This window comes from Lindgomyces ingoldianus (assembly GCF_010093535.1).
Source record: "Lindgomyces ingoldianus strain ATCC 200398 unplaced genomic scaffold BDR25scaffold_4, whole genome shotgun sequence".
In the NCBI taxonomy this organism is placed as follows: domain Eukaryota; kingdom Fungi; phylum Ascomycota; class Dothideomycetes; order Pleosporales; family Lindgomycetaceae; genus Lindgomyces; species Lindgomyces ingoldianus.
This window is the reverse complement of record NW_022985165.1, coordinates 867641-881999: the sequence shown is the minus strand read 5'-3', so window position 1 is coordinate 881999 and position 14359 is coordinate 867641. Positions and strand designations below refer to the sequence as shown.

The window sequence follows — 14359 nt, the reverse complement described above, 5'->3', positions numbered from 1 at the left end:
ACAAATAACAGCCACACCAATGCCACAAAAATCGGATAAAACGCGAGACGCAGAAATGGAAGCAATGCTGCGAACGTTCTTTTCCTCCCCCCGTTTCGCTGTCGCAGGGGCAAGCTCCGACCCTAACAAGTATGGACACAAAGGTAAGCTTGAAACGCATCAGCTACTCCGTTCTTCTGACCTCAATTGCAGCATTGACGTGTGGTTTTCAGTTTTTGCCTGGTATCTCACGCATTCCTTACCAGTAACGCCCTTAAACCCTCGGTCTCCGATTATCTCCGTGCTCTCGAAGGCGCATACGACAACAGCATCGCCATTTGCTTTGCCTGACCCCCCGTCTTACTCCATGTCTGTTATCACGCCCCCTGCTGTAACTAAGCAACTGTTGAAGGAGGCAAAGGATGCCGGTATCCTGGCTGTCTGGCTTCAGCCCGGGAGCTTTGATAAGGAGGTCTTAGAGTATGCCAGGAAGGAGTTTAGGGTAGCCATTGCGGGTGAAGGTGGACGCGGTGGAGAAGGCTGGTGTGTGTTAGTTGACGGAGAACAGGGGCTTAAAATCGCTGGGAGAGAGTGGAATAAATTGTGATACCCGGTCCGAATTACTGGCTGTTTGACCGTCGAATGAACATCCATGCTTGATATGGATTGAGATAAAAAGGAACGTATGACTAGAAGAAAGTGAGGCGGTCGTCTTCTCGGATACTCTTGGCCGGAGCGAACTGAACGTCTTCCTTTTTTTCGGGTGGCGTGTGGATGTCGTGCATGTCGTTCGGACTGGCTCGTGATCGTACCTGTTCCACCCGACTTGGGAAGGTTCAAGGGGAGCTAAGGGAGCTAATTATCACTACTAGAACGAGTAGTTTGAGCAGTTCCTGAATCCCTCCATGTCATGAGCAGCAGAGAGACAATCCGGGAGATGGAGAGTTCCAGATAGCTTGCACAATTCAATTCATTGAAGGGAAGATTAAGCTTGGACAAATTGGAAAATAAAATTCTATTGGATGAATCTATTCTTACTTTGAGAACAAACTATGGGAAGAGTGGAGAAGGTTTGCGATCCCACCTAGTTACTGACTGTCTTAACTCATGACCAGTCTCCCCTCCCAGCCGCGTTGAGGCGATCTGAGGTTACCCAATCTTTAACGGTCAATAAAGCCAGATAGCCACTCTGTACTCGACTTCCCAATCACCAACAGCAAAAGTGTACAACAGGCCATGGGTCGTCGTGGCAGCGGTTGATTGGAGGTCGAAGAAGCAGGTGACCAGTCTTGAAAATGATTCCATTCAACTTGACGATGCATCCTGATGAACGGAGATGGTGTAGAGCTGTTGAAGTTCAATGGTTCCGATTGCAGAAGGAAGAATACATTCAAGAGTAGCTGCAGTGAGACAAGAATTTCGGAAAGAGTGAGAGCTGCATGTCCGCGTTTTCGCCCTGCACGTCACCGTTGTACAAACCATAGTCCAAGCAGCCGATGGAGACGCAAGCCTAGTCGCGGCATTAGCCGAACTTGGTTGTAGATGACGGGTTCAAAGCCCTTTCGTCCTTTGAAATCTCGCGTGAGCTGTTTGCCGGTCTGGAAGAATCGTAGATTGGATGTGTGTAGTGAAAACCGAACGACGAGAGCATACAAAATTCGATTGTAGAAAATCACGCAATTTCAGGAAGATAGTCGAACCATAGACCGGAGCACCCGGAAGCCCTTGCTCATAATTGCCTCTCTCACTCCATCCAGGCCCTTTTAACTTAGTAGTACGCCCTAATAGTCTCATCGTTCTTAGCGTTCTCTGCGAGGTTCCACAAATTGCCTACTCTTTCAGCTGCACCAGTGCGTTCGTCCCATGTTTCGCCGACTCGCAGGACGCAAGAGAAAGCAACGTTCCATCCATTGACACCAGAAGCGTAAAATGCCTCTGCGGCCGCCGCCTCCCTGCTCCCGCATTTGATCATTTTGTAGATTTGCCTTCCGTTGAAGTGGGCTCCGTGGATGAAGGGATCACTTGCCTGGCATGTCGAGAGGACCAGACAATAGAGAAGTGGGCATCCATCCAGTGCTTCCGATTTCTCTTCCGTGCATTGATTACAGACGTCTGAATCATCTAAGCAACCATGACAGCGCCCGCCTGCAGTGTATTTCAAATCCCCTTCTAAGGAATGTCCAACCGTGCAATTGGGAATGTCATCATCCGTTGGTGTTGTCAGGGCAGCTGATGCCCATAATCTCGGCGTTTCCAAGCTGACCGGTCGGGGGTTCGGAAGCTTTGGAAGATCGTCGAGCTCACAGCCGGACGACTCGAGCGTTGCCATTTGTCGGAGAAGTGATCGGCCTGGGCGCTCATACCAGATATCTGCGTCCCCAAATTGGAGAAGCCACAGATATTCCGCGAAGTCAGCCGGCTGAGCCGGATGCGTTGTAGTAAATACATTGCGCCTGAATGGTGCGATTCGAACCACTCGGTCCGCAATGACTGCATCACCAGAATATTGCGAGGGTATCAGACCAGCAGGACTCGAAACACTGTCAAAGAGGTTAATTGAATCATCCATTGCCACCCGAATGCCAAATGGATCCCTCGAGGGTTCGCCGACAATCAGTCCTGGTGGCGGGGGTGGGGGCTATTATTCAAAAATTAGATGGTATACTTTCTGCTGCCGGGATGTGTTTATGACTTACAGGAGGAGGAGGGGGAGGGGGGGGAGGAGGAGGAGGAGGAGGAGGAGGAGGCTTGATGTCTTATTAGCTTCATGTAGAATTGGAAGTTTAGTTATGTTAATACTCACAGGTGGAGGTGCTAAAGAATTGTTGAAGTTTGGTGGAAACTGATTCATTTTATATGGCGGTCTGGGATCACTTGGTGATTGTGGGCACGACCAAAGCAGTTCTGGGGGAAATGGAGACTTGGACGTGTATTTCATTCGTCCGCCTTGACAATTTGAAGGATGCGCATGAAATGGTGAACAATTTCCATAATGGCACTGGCAGCATGAGAAGTTGTTGTTTTGTTCTTTTGGAGAAGAGAAAGAGCTCCGATGCTGGTGTTCTTGCTTCGGTCTAAACGACAACTCGCGCTCAATAGAAGGATGATCTGGAGGAGTTTCGGGGTTCGAAGGCAGTAGCGTACATTGTACGCTCTCCAGCACGGCTTCCCTGGAGCTTGATGCATCGTAGTCCCGTTCGGAGTGTGGACGATCCAACAAAGGAGAAGATATAACAGTCATAGACGATTCGTCGCCAATCAGGACAATTTCTTCTTCCATAATGACCGGGAATGAGAGGGAGCGAGAATGGGGAACGTTTGGAATGATTGCTGAGGACTTGAAATGCCTGGAGGGTTGTCATGCAGAACGCTCCGGACTTTATATGTCGTGGAAAACATTAGAATACCCCTTTATATTACGCTTGTTATCACAAGGCTACCAAAAAATGTGAGGCAACCAGTATGAAGGACGTTATTTTCCGTGCTACTTGTTCAGAAAATGGGGCGGCTGCAGGTAACTTTGGTTTAATCTCATTCCTGCATGAATACGCATTCGTAATAGGATGGGCCTAACTGGATTGTAGCTTCATTGAAGGCAAATAGAGCAATCTGCACTGATCCGTGTCAGGTTCCAAAGCCTCTCAAGCCGCAGGCGCTTCAGAAGTTGACGTGGACCTGGGAATGCGCCAAGGTTGAGATTAGCAAGCCAAGCTGGGTAACGCGGCTAAGAGCGTGGCAAGCATTTACTTGTCGGAGGTAAACCCCTTAAGGGCCGATTGTATTCGCTCAAGGACACATTTGGTAGTATTCATGCCCTATCTTCATTCAGTGTAGTATACCTCACTTTCCCTACTGTACTCCAGTTGTCCTGCTTTAGAGTCGAAAATCTAAAGAGCTTGCTAAAGACCTGGGTGCTTGGTAACCTATCGGGTGAGGGGTCCCTAACACTGTTAGCCTAATTGGTCTTCGCTCGGTCATGGCTACCGACATGAGCAAGGGAGTGCCGACGAATGAGTAGTAACCACAGGCCTATCGAAATGTGAGGCATTTGCAGGGGAAGTACCTTGGTCCATTTGAATCCCGTACAGTGTCATGATAGCATTTGAGATGTCGAGGCCATGAGCCACAAGCCTGCAGACGCCCATTAGGAAGGTCCACTTAGAATGTTCATTTATGGTATCAATAGCAGTAGGATTGCAATTGGTATTACGAGAAGCTCAGATTTCATTCGTCCGATGTATCCTGTCCGGGCGTAGCTCTTCGAAAGCAACGTGCTGAGCAAGGGCTATTGCAGCATTCGAATCATTTGATCCCGACGATAAGCCTAAACAGAGAGCCGAGACCGGAGAGCGGTGAACTACATCTAACTCTAATTCCCGGAAAGCAGAGTCTCGCCAGAATCCATGAGAAGAGAGAAGACAATTGAAGGCGAAAAATGTGCCAGTCCTCGCGGCAAAGTTAAGAGGTATCCAGAGGATTCCGCCCATTTCGAGTCCTTCAACATCGGTTCTCAGTGTGGGAATTTAGCGAGGGGATATTGGTGCAAAGAGGTGTGCAAAGAGGCGGCGTATGTGCAGCAATCACTTGCATTGCAGCTCCACGATTGTGCAGAAAAAGTACATTATTCTTGACGAGCAGTCAATCTACCGGAATTCGTTAGTAGCATTTGGGTAGTGAAGATTATTGGAGGGATGAGCCGCACGAAAAAAAAAAATAAGGTAAACTAGACTGTAGTGACGAACAAGAGCTATTCACTTACGCTTTCCAGTGGTTAATTTTATTGTGCGGCTACAAGCGAGAGCCTCATGCGCAAGGCTGACAGGCGAACTCACCGGTCTGAGGCTCTCGGAAAACCTCGAGCTGCAACCAAAGCGACGCATCAATGATTTCGAAGAAGAAACTGAAGGGCACTTAGGCGGCTGAAGGGTCCTGAGAGCGAAAAATATGCATGGAAGGGTGTAGAACGAATCCAATGAAGTGACCCATCAGTCAACGAAAATTGTTGTGATATAGGAGTGGATTCTGGAGTTTCTTAAACAAGAAAGATATTTCAGACAAGTCGCAATGCCGCGAAAAGACCGCTAAACCATGGTAAAAGAGCTGGATGAAGGGAGAAGGGAGTGAAACGTCCAAGGAAAGTTACGGGGATTGACCCATCTATAAAGAAAAAGAAAAATTAAGGGGAAGGGTGTCAGAGATCTACATGAAAGAAGTCAAACACGGTCTAGTCTCGCTCAGGATATGAAGAATGAGGCGGAACGGTATACTTCCGCAATCAAGCAATGATGTGCAGAGGAATGGAAGGATGAGGATATAAATCGGAACAAAAGTTATGGTATCCTGTCCCAAGCGACTGGCCCGTGGGGGGCAATGGTTACTACGTGGTATAGAAAGTGGCAGAGAATCGATGGAGGTTGGATTAAGAATGAAGTCCTTCATTGTATCGTAGAGGCGGCGTTACTGTATTCGGACTAACGTGCCAAGAAAGTGACAGGGTTCAAGAGGCATCGTCAGAGCTCTGAAGCTCACTACTCACAGACAAAGCAAGGCATCGAATCTCCTCACACAGCCAACGTCCCCCCGGTAATTCGGCCATAGAATACTGATAATCATGGCAAATGGGTAACCGTGTTCCCACTTGCCTCACTATACGTCGCTAACAGTTGCAGCTGGGCTCCACTCATCGGTTTGATCGTGGTCGCTGTCTTCTGCGCCGGCGCCTGGTTTGGCACACCCAAGGGAGAGAACCAGACGTGAGTCCCTCCTGTTCCCCCCCTCATTTCATTTCCTTCTATCTTCGTCGAAGGTAGAGCGAAGCAACCCTCTGGCAACCCTTCCGCTCCTATCTAGTTCGAAACACTGCTAGCGAGTCTGTGGTACAGGCAATGACTTCTGGGGAGAAGAGCTAACGATTATCAACAGTGTCTGGCGGTCAACACTTCTTCTCTCGGCGGTTTCAATGTACCTAATGTGGGGTGAGTAGTCGTTCCCCTTGGTGTCCCTGGTTCTTAACCGACTCACTCTCGTCATCTAGCCATAACCTTCCTCGCACAACTACATCCCCTCATCTCTCCAATCCGGTACGATATCCGAGCCGATGACGAGCTTCACCGGCTTTAGTCCCACAAGGAGGAAGCCTAGCGCATGGGAAGCATGGGGGGAGGGGCGACAGGATAACCAGAAGAAGCAACACTCAGCATAGTTTGGGATTTCGAAGGCTGAAGTGCTCGCTGTACATTTAAGGCGCGCTCTGGCTGGATTTTTACCAACAATACGGGGTTTGAGGGAGCCCATTTGGATTCTCTAGATTAGACGCGATTGTACTATGGACTGATGGGCTGGGAGTTCATCTAGGCTTGAGAAGGATGCACATGTACATTGATCGACCATAATTCATTACCTTCACATTCGCAAACATGATCCATTCAACTCGTGTAGCGTCTCCGAGCTTAACCCACGACCAGCCACCATATATCCGCATCATCCGTTCTCAATTCCTCTTCTAACCCACCCATCCACTCCCCTAACCATCCCCACTAAACTATCCACATCTCCCCACCCAGCCGTCCCGTCGCCCCAACCTGTGCCCAACCCCATAGCCCTGAGCACAAAATTCGCAATAACACTCCTCAACCCCGCACCGATACCAACCAAAACCCCAGCCCGCAAATATCCACAATCCATCAATATCTCCAATGCCGCGACATTATTCACTATCACCGCCCAGCTAACCGCCGTCGCAGAAGAAGGCAGATCATAGTCCCATATTATGAGCAAGATAGGAAACAGCTTCGTACAGGAGCTAACAAGGAGAGCGGTAGACAGGGGCGTCGGATGCGGGTAGTACGGCACTATCCTCTTCCAGAACCCCCGCCAGATACGTGGGATTCGGGTGGGGGGCAGCGAACACAGGAGGCGAATTGGCATGTGGAATGCCAGGGTGCTGGAAACGACTAGAAAGAGGAAGAAGAGGTACTGGAGTATTAGCGGTTGGGCTTGCAGGACCGCGGCATTCGTGTTTGTTTCGTGCGACGACGGCGGGAGGGATGTATTGGTTGGGGTAGAGGAGGGAGGAGGGACGTGGTGCGGAGAGGAGGGCGGGAGAGAGAGCTTTTCGATGCGTGCCCAGGTTAGGTAGACATCGAAGAGGAGGAGAAGGATTCCAAGGCGGACTATGGAGCGCTAGGTGAGAATCGTGAGCTTGGTGTGAAGGGCATGGAGGGAGATGGTGTACGTCAAACTTATCATCGTCGCGTCCGAGACGGTTGAACAGGAGATGTCGATAGACCTATCCAAACTCATTACCATCCTTCCACCCTCTTCAATCTCTGCCGTAAGTTAAAACACGTACCTGTGGCTTGATCAACACCAAATCGATAAACAAGACCACGAAATCATGCTCGACATATTTGTCCGCAAACCGCTTGCAGCGCGGACATTGCGTCAGTCGAACGCCCTTTCCAAGAGATCGGTCATCGGCCTTGCTGTAGGCTGTATATAAGGCTTCGACAGGAAAGCGACATTCTATGCAGATTGGCATTTCAGAATAGGCGTGTGTGCGATGAGAACAGGTCGTGATGGAGCGAGCTTCTGGAGATTTCTCGGAGTTTGGGAGGTGAAATATGGTTAATTCCGAGGACTCAACTTCGCTCAACTTCCACATGTCTATCGAGTGGTGTTCTGCAAATGGCGAAGAGGTTCATGAAATCGTAAATTGGTATTTTGATCGAGTCTTTATCTGAAATTGCACTGAACTAAAGAAATCCTCCCACGCCCTTCATGTATGTCCACGCCAAACTACCCTTCCAATCCCAAAGAATGCCTTTCCTTAAGGGATACAAAAGTGAAGAGATGAAGCAGATCAATGGTAGCGGCCGTTATACCATCCAGGAACCAAGTCGGATATCGTAGAAACTAGTGAATATGGAAGAAACAATCAAAATCGTTCAAGTAAGGGTGGCCATCATCGCCGCAACCAGTTTCGGATTCGGCGGTCCTCTCGCTACCCAGAATATCAACTCCGTCCTTAATGTGCTGAGCGGACAAGGGCCAACCTACCCTTTCGGTCCTTTTCGACGCGGACGACCTCCCTACGAGGCTCTCGTCGTTCAATGATTTCGAAGTCGCCTTCTCGCTCGTATTTAAGCATCCGACGTTCTGCCTCGAGAAGTCGAATTTCATCCTTGATATCGCGCTCGCTGCGGACAATCCGCCGTTCCTCAGGGACAAGAACTGTCAAAGGTCCGCAGATATGATTAGATTCCTCAATTCGCTCCTCGAATACTTCATGACCGTGGCGGGAAGGCGACACGCCGCGGACAGACTGAGAATAATGCACACTTGGAGCTGGGTGGTGGTGGTGAACTGAAGGCGGAGGCGGCGGCGGTGGTAGTGGAGCAAGAACTTCTGGTGGTGGAAGAGGTGGCGGAGCATGCTCTACCTCCCTTCGCTCTTCATACACGTATGTGGTTTTCTCTGCGCATATCTTAGCAACGAAGCCTCGGATGATGAAGCGCTCCCTTACCATCTTTGTAATTCTCGCTGATTTTGATAATCTCGTCAATCTGTTCTTTCTCAAGAGCTCGTCGAACGATGATAAAATCATCCTACTCTAATTAGCACTAATGTAAGGACTTGAGAGCTTGAACTTACCTCTTCTTCGAATGGGTAGCCAAGCTCGATAACAGCCTGCTTTCGCACTAATCGCTTGGGCATTCGGGTCTTACCCTTTCGGCCGACAGTCGATCGAACTGGGGAGACTTCTTCAAAGCTAGAAGACGAAGAACTTCGGACTGATGATTGAGCGATGCTTCTTGCGGCTCTGCTTCGGCTTCGTCTCCGCCTGCTCTTCTCACGTCGTACTTCCACCTCTCGATACTCTTCTCCTCGTGGCTCGCGATCGATGTCTCGGAACCTGACTTCTTCATAATCACCCTCGCGGAAGCCACGGCGAGAAGGAGACCGGCGGCGTTCACGGATAGGAAGGGGGATGGGGACGTTAGCAGGGGGTCGCCATTCCTCCCTCTCCAGATCGCTGTACTTTGGCAGTGGTCGGCGATCGAAAGTGTCGAGAGAAGATTGGCGTCGAAGGAATTGAGGTCGAGCTGGGCGCCTAACTGCAATGCCGACGTCTCTTTCTATGATAGACTTCCGCCGGTAAGGGGCGAGAGCACGACTTGCGAGCTCGGATGCGGTCGGTTCGTCGAGGAAGTCAGCTCGATGACGGCGAGGTTGGGGGAAGCGTTCGTCCTCATGAAAACGTTCGCGTTCGACAACTCGAGCCCCGCGGCGGTCAAATCGCTCATCAAGTTCGATATCGCGACTACCGCCCTTGGGCAAGCGATCGTGCTCCTCAAAGCGGAAGTGGTCATGCTCATCACGTCCACCACCGTGACGGCTCATGCGCTCGAATTTTTCGCGATCCCATCGTTCGCCGCGCACTGGCGGATCCTCGAATTGGGCAAGGTTTCCTGTAGAAGACCGATACATGGTTGGGCTGGTTGTGGAACGAACTGCCACGTAACCTGCCGGGTTAATATCAACGATGTATGAGGCGGGGCTCCTAGATAAGGACTCGAGAGAAAAGAAGAGAGGATGAAGAGTGACGAGCTTTTAGTTGGTGGAAGAGGGCTTTATTTGCGATCGGGCACTAGCAGCTATAGGGCTTGGACCGCCAGGTAGTCAAGTTGAGGACTGAGCGACGAGAGTTGGTGGTGCTGTGGATGCAGCCAACTTCTTGAGCGATGCGGCAGGGCTTCGTCATCGGCGCATCCCAAGGCCCTGCATTTACTAAATCTCAGCCCACGCCCATTATTGGTGGGATGAGATGTGAACAGTCGTCTAGGTGTCAATTATGTTGCAGACTGCGCACAGTGAGCATGAAATGAAACCACAGTATTACCTTTGGGCGCAGACTTTGGGCAAGAGGCCAGATGTGCGGCGAGGAACAGTGAACCCAATTGGGCAACTTTGCAGCTGGAATTGAAGGTCTCCAATTGTAGATTCAGGGATACCTCTGTTTGCCCGAAATGTTCTTTACAGGATATCCCTACCTTCAAGTCTTCTGACCAGACCAAAGAGAAGACCTGCGGTGGGAGGACAAGAAGAATGACGTCAATGGCGTTGTGACATGACAGGGGTAAGCAGCCTCAGCCCTCTCACCCACTCTATCCAGCCTCGCTAATTTCTCGGACCACCACTGAACATCGCGAACATTCGTGGACAGTCGGGCTGGAATTCTCTCTCTTCCTTCACCGTCCGCACTTGATCTCTAAAGTAGTACCTTCCACCTGGTCCTGCCCAGACCCTTCTCTATGAATTATCGGAGGCGTATGGGAATGTCGGTCACGTCTAGAATAAGTCGATTCGCAGAACATTTCAATGCTTCTGACGAAAGCTGGCCTCGGATTATAATTAGTAGATACAGCACTGCCGATGCCTATTACCGCACATTTCAATGCCGTGGATGACACTTCTTGCGGATGACACTCCTCGTAGAGAAGCAACGAGAACGATGGTTTGGTCCCTTCTTCAAACTTCGTCTTTCGTTATTGGAAAGCAAACCCAAAGTCACTACCGTGTAAGAATGCAACAAAGGCGCAAGTTGCGGCAGTCACACTTGCCTCATCATCATCTTAGCCACCTGCTTCTTGTCGATTCCTTCCCAGAAGTGCACCCGCAGGTTAGGGGGCACCAGGCACTTCTTTGATTCAAGTCACGTTCCTATACTTGAAGTATTACTCCTCTCTGACCCCATTCACACTTTCCTTCTGCTTTGGTCTACCCGCTTCTTCTGTCCATTTTCGCCCCGTAGCCTAGTGGGGACTGGCAAGAGCCAAGGTCACCGTTCATCGCAGTAGTGGAAGTGGCCTTGAGCCTTTGTTTTTCCCTGGGTCTACAGAGCAGTGCTGCCTCTTCTCTCATATATATTCCAAAGCTGAGTTCATCCTTTGAACTCCTGCTCAACACCCACCAACACCCCATCCATTACTTCTTTTGTATGCTTTGCTTCGATTATTCTTTGAAGCCATCTGCCTTCCTCTATTTACCACGATGAAGCAACTCTTGCTCCCCATGGCCTTTGGCCTAGGAGCTTCAGCAGTGGTCTTAAAACGAGACGACGGCAAATGCTGCTTTACATTGAAAGGCACTGGCTCGGTCACCGGTCCCGTCTGGCAGCTTCGAGAGGGAACAATTCGTATTGGTGGCAGCAATCCTCCATCCAAGTTCTGCATCGATACGTCGACGAGAACTATGACAGATCCTGCTGGTAGGGGTTGCGGCATTGGAGCATCGTCTAAGTTAGCATGCAGAGCTGGTATTTCCCGTAAGCGTCTCTACCACGGTTATCGAGCAAACATTCACGTCATCAGGTTCTCATGGCTTCCTCGGGGACGGCAAATCCCTCACATTTCGGAGTGATCCAACATTCTGGGCTTGCCCTGTCGATGTCATTGGTGGTGAATACAGTGTCTTTAGCAGTCCTATCGTAACTAAATCGCCCTGCGTCCCTATCACATTGAGCCCTTCTGGAGACTGCATACCACAGACCCCGCCACATGAGAAGAAGAATATGGATTGCAAGAAGTACGATGACTGCTACAAGGCACCGGAATGCTTTATGCCGGAGGTCCCCAAAGCCTGGTGAGCTGCGGTATCATTCACGCAATCACCATAACACTAACAACGGTAGCCGGAAACCACATTACGATCTCCCGAGACCGCTGCCAGAGGCGGTGAAATATGACTGCTCTTGGTATGCAGCATGTGAGAAAGCACCCAAGTGTATGGTCCCGGCCAAGGTCCCCCCCAAGTGCAAGCCAACACTATCTAGGGTACGTTTGATTTCTTCGTCCTCAGACCTAGCTCATGGCTAGTATAGATGGCAATTGCGCCACCTCACGCCAACTGCTCTTGGCTGAAGGAATGCGATGAAATGGGCTTCTGCGTTTACCCAGTTAAGCTTGCGGAGTCTTGTCTCAAGCCGACCCCATCTCCACCAGCGCCTTTATCCTCCAGTCCAGCCCCTCCTCCACCCTCGAAATCTATCCCGCCACCGCCATCGCCGCTATGTCACAGTGTGTGCTCCACGCCCACACCCAAGTCAACTCCCTCTCCTTCGTTCTCTCTTCCGCCGCATACTTCACCAAGAATCAAACGCTCGTCTTCGTCGGAGCACAAAACAACCCATCGTCTTTCACCTTCTTCCACTTCCAAAATTTCTTCTTCAATCCCATCACATCCAGAATCGACGACCATTCCTTCATGTAAACAAATCGAAAGATGCTTCAAGAATCCCAAATGCCCCAAGCCGAAGGAAATTCAGGAAGGGCATGAATGTTGGAAGCTCGAATATTTCCACTGGGGGCATGAGGGTAGCTTTTTGTCTTCATCTAAATGCGGGTCGATGAAGTGCGAGGAGGAGTCGATGGAGGGTAAGCATGGTCAGACCAAGGGGCCGCGTCGCGATCCTCCCGGTACAAATATGCCTGAAAATATGCCTACAACAACGCAGATGGTAAGTTTAACGACTTCGAAGGCACCCATAACGTCAATGAATTTCAAGAAGCCTCACAAGACGACGACTTTGTCGGAGAAGCCCGGAAAGTTATGCTCGGCCACGCACAATCACTCACCCCACGCAACACCCGCTCCCTTGACATCCCGCGAAAAGGGCCCCGCGCAATGCAAAAAGGATCTCTCAGGCTCCCACGTTCAACCCCTCTACATCCAACAAATCAGCCGTCATCAACCAAAGCACACCTGGCCACCGTCTCAACACGCCAAGATCTGCAAAGGCGTGTCCGCGCTCTACACCTTCGACATCCCCTCTTCCTTCACCGGCAAGAAATGCGAACTCCTCTTCCTCTTCCCCCGCCGTAAGCATCTCGCCGACTCTCACTTCAGCTTCAATAACAAGGGGGCTGTGGATGTGGATAGGTTGAACAAGTCCGTGGGACCAGGAGCCACCTTCGAGTCTCTGGAACATGCGAATCCGGAAATGCATTTGACGCGCTTTGATCTGATAAATGGGAAGCATTGGGTGCTAGATAGGCAGCCGTGTACGCCGGGGCAGATTTCGTATGAGTTGCTAGATATGGATGATTTGTGTGTGGAGTTTGATCAGTCTGGGCCTGTGGTTGGGAAGCGGCCTGTGGGGCTTTATGTTGCGGCTTGCTGAGGGGAAGTAGAAGTAGAAGTGGTAAGAAAGGCCGTGGGTGAACTCGTTCTTGTTTCTAGTATTCATGAAGGTCTATGGTGGTGTGGGCTGGTATGTCCGACTTTTCCTTAGGTATCGTTTGTGTTTGGAGATGGTTATGATTGATGGTTATGATTACTATGACTAGATAACAAGACAAGGCCTTCACTCAAGTTAATTATTGGGGCATGTTTCTGGCAAAGTGCAATTCATCAATCGCCTCCCGTTTTCTGAGCGTCAAGAGACTTGTACATCTAGTCTTACATATACATATAATATACTCCAGCTCTTTCCTAAGCGAAAGTCCACTTCTACTTCCCCCCAGTAACCTTCCTAACCGCCGTTCTTACATACTCCATATCCACAGGCCGCCCCTGAATCACCTCCACCATTCCCCTCATCACACTCCCAAAATTTAGCGGTTTCGCCTGCAACCCCCTCATCACGTCCTCCACCATTCCATCCACCTCCGCCTCACCCAGCTTTGGAATTTCATCAACATACGCCTGCAAAATATCCACCTGGCCCTGCTCCTTCTCCACCAAATCCAGTCTCCTCGCCTTCTCAAACTCATCAATCGCCTGCTGCGACGAGGAAATGTGTTTCTGTACGAGGGACAGCAGTTGGCCATCGGTTTGAATAGGTTTTGCGGTTTTGGAGGCATTTGTGATTTCGGCGAGCAGAGAGCGGAGGACATTGAGGCGTTGTTTGTCTTTTGAGCGCATGGCAATTTTGAGATCGGATTGCAGGCGGGGGAGGATTGTGGGTTGGATGTCGGCGAGGAGGGGAGGTATGGTGCAGAAGGAGCGACGGAGGAGGGGAGGTGTGATACAGAAGGAGGGACGGGGGAGGGGAAGTGTGGTGTAGAAGGAGCGACGGGGGAGGGGAGGCGTGGTGTAGAAGGAGCGACGGAGGAGGGATTTGTAGGGGAGGCGTGTGCGGGAGAGGCGGAGGAGAGACATTGTGGGTGGGTGGGTTTGGAGTGGGAGCGGGGCTCGGAGGTGACGTTTCTCTTGAGATGTGTTGGGCTGTGGAAGACGGTTATGGCAAGAGGGAATTGAAGAGGGGGTTAAAGACAAGAGAGGAAAATTGAGGTTCGAAAGCTCCGTCTAGGTGGAAGAGAGCTTGAATCGTCTCGCTGAAGTGCAATTGGAATCTTCAAAGCGAAGGTCGTCTGGGCTT

At 50.4% G+C, this 14359-nt stretch overlaps 8 protein-coding genes across 8 annotated transcripts; 4 read left to right on the top strand and 4 right to left on the bottom strand.

The window, feature by feature from the left end:
- Positions 1-55: 55 nt before the first annotated feature.
- On the top strand, positions 56-586 carry BDR25DRAFT_212054 (NAD(P)-binding protein; the record flags this gene model as incomplete). The annotated part of the gene is made up of 2 exons (XM_033684707.1): positions 56-143; positions 213-586. The coding sequence occupies 2 exons, from the start codon at positions 56-58 to the stop codon at positions 584-586; spliced, it is 462 nt and encodes a 153-aa protein (XP_033552653.1).
- Positions 587-1747: 1161 nt separating this feature from the next.
- On the bottom strand, positions 1748-3259 carry BDR25DRAFT_379378 (uncharacterized protein; the record flags this gene model as incomplete). The annotated part of the gene is made up of 3 exons (XM_033697601.1): positions 1748-2617; positions 2676-2726; positions 2783-3259. 3 exons carry the CDS (start codon positions 3257-3259, stop codon positions 1748-1750), a joined length of 1398 nt encoding a protein of 465 aa, XP_033552652.1.
- An 893-nt stretch (positions 3260-4152) lies between these two features.
- On the top strand, positions 4153-4902 carry BDR25DRAFT_350092 (uncharacterized protein; the record flags this gene model as incomplete). Its single annotated transcript, XM_033694637.1, has 5 exons — positions 4153-4216; positions 4259-4331; positions 4391-4550; positions 4591-4649; positions 4725-4902. The coding sequence occupies 5 exons, from the start codon at positions 4153-4155 to the stop codon at positions 4900-4902; spliced, it is 534 nt and encodes a 177-aa protein (XP_033552651.1).
- A 618-nt stretch (positions 4903-5520) lies between these two features.
- BDR25DRAFT_253368 (uncharacterized protein) lies at positions 5521-6391 on the top strand. Its single transcript, XM_033686236.1, has 4 exons — positions 5521-5601; positions 5649-5732; positions 5902-5954; positions 6014-6391. Exons 1-4 carry the CDS (start codon positions 5591-5593, stop codon positions 6097-6099), a joined length of 234 nt encoding a protein of 77 aa, XP_033552650.1. The 5' UTR covers positions 5521-5590; the 3' UTR covers positions 6100-6391.
- A 35-nt stretch (positions 6392-6426) lies between these two features.
- Positions 6427-7546, bottom strand: BDR25DRAFT_253367 (Arv1-domain-containing protein). Its single transcript, XM_033686235.1, has 3 exons — positions 7331-7546; positions 7214-7267; positions 6427-7161 (listed from the first exon to the last, which is right to left on the bottom strand). Exons 1-3 carry the CDS (start codon positions 7517-7519, stop codon positions 6460-6462), a joined length of 945 nt encoding a protein of 314 aa, XP_033552649.1. The 5' UTR covers positions 7520-7546; the 3' UTR covers positions 6427-6459.
- Positions 7547-8005: 459 nt separating this feature from the next.
- BDR25DRAFT_211982 (uncharacterized protein) lies at positions 8006-9468 on the bottom strand (the record flags this gene model as incomplete). The annotated part of the gene is made up of 3 exons (XM_033684702.1): positions 8006-8454; positions 8504-8585; positions 8632-9468. The coding sequence occupies 3 exons, from the start codon at positions 9466-9468 to the stop codon at positions 8006-8008; spliced, it is 1368 nt and encodes a 455-aa protein (XP_033552648.1).
- Positions 9469-11052: 1584 nt separating this feature from the next.
- Positions 11053-13235, top strand: BDR25DRAFT_379374 (uncharacterized protein; the record flags this gene model as incomplete). Its single annotated transcript, XM_033697600.1, has 4 exons — positions 11053-11305; positions 11352-11622; positions 11672-11813; positions 11861-13235. 4 exons carry the CDS (start codon positions 11053-11055, stop codon positions 13157-13159), a joined length of 1965 nt encoding a protein of 654 aa, XP_033552647.1. The 3' UTR covers positions 13160-13235.
- Positions 13236-13424: 189 nt separating this feature from the next.
- Positions 13425-14312, bottom strand: BDR25DRAFT_300772 (GatB/YqeY domain-containing protein). The gene has a single exon (XM_033689444.1). It carries the CDS (start codon positions 14137-14139, stop codon positions 13489-13491), a length of 651 nt encoding a protein of 216 aa, XP_033552646.1. The 5' UTR covers positions 14140-14312; the 3' UTR covers positions 13425-13488.
- Between the last annotated feature and the right edge of the window lie 47 nt (positions 14313-14359).

Excerpts from the sequence above, each read along its gene's own strand:
- BDR25DRAFT_253368 (XM_033686236.1), top strand. Across the intron at positions 5,733-5,901 it reads CCCAAGGGAGAGAACCAGAC|TGTCTGGCGGTCAACACTTC; the intron begins GTGAGTCCCTCC and ends GATTATCAACAG. Across the intron at positions 5,955-6,013 it reads TTCAATGTACCTAATGTGGG|CCATAACCTTCCTCGCACAA; the intron begins GTGAGTAGTCGT and ends CTCGTCATCTAG.
- BDR25DRAFT_253367 (XM_033686235.1), bottom strand. The coding sequence starts at position 7,519 with ATGCCAATCTGCATAGAATGTCGCTTTCCTGTCGAAGCCTTATATACA. Across the intron at positions 7,268-7,330 it reads TGGTGTTGATCAAGCCACAG|GTCTATCGACATCTCCTGTT; the intron begins GTACGTGTTTTA and ends GAGTTTGGATAG. Across the intron at positions 7,162-7,213 it reads GCGACGATGATAAGTTTGAC|CGCTCCATAGTCCGCCTTGG; the intron begins GTACACCATCTC and ends ATTCTCACCTAG.
- BDR25DRAFT_300772 (XM_033689444.1), bottom strand. The coding sequence starts at position 14,139 with ATGTCTCTCCTCCGCCTCTCCCGCACACGCCTCCCCTACAAATCCCTC.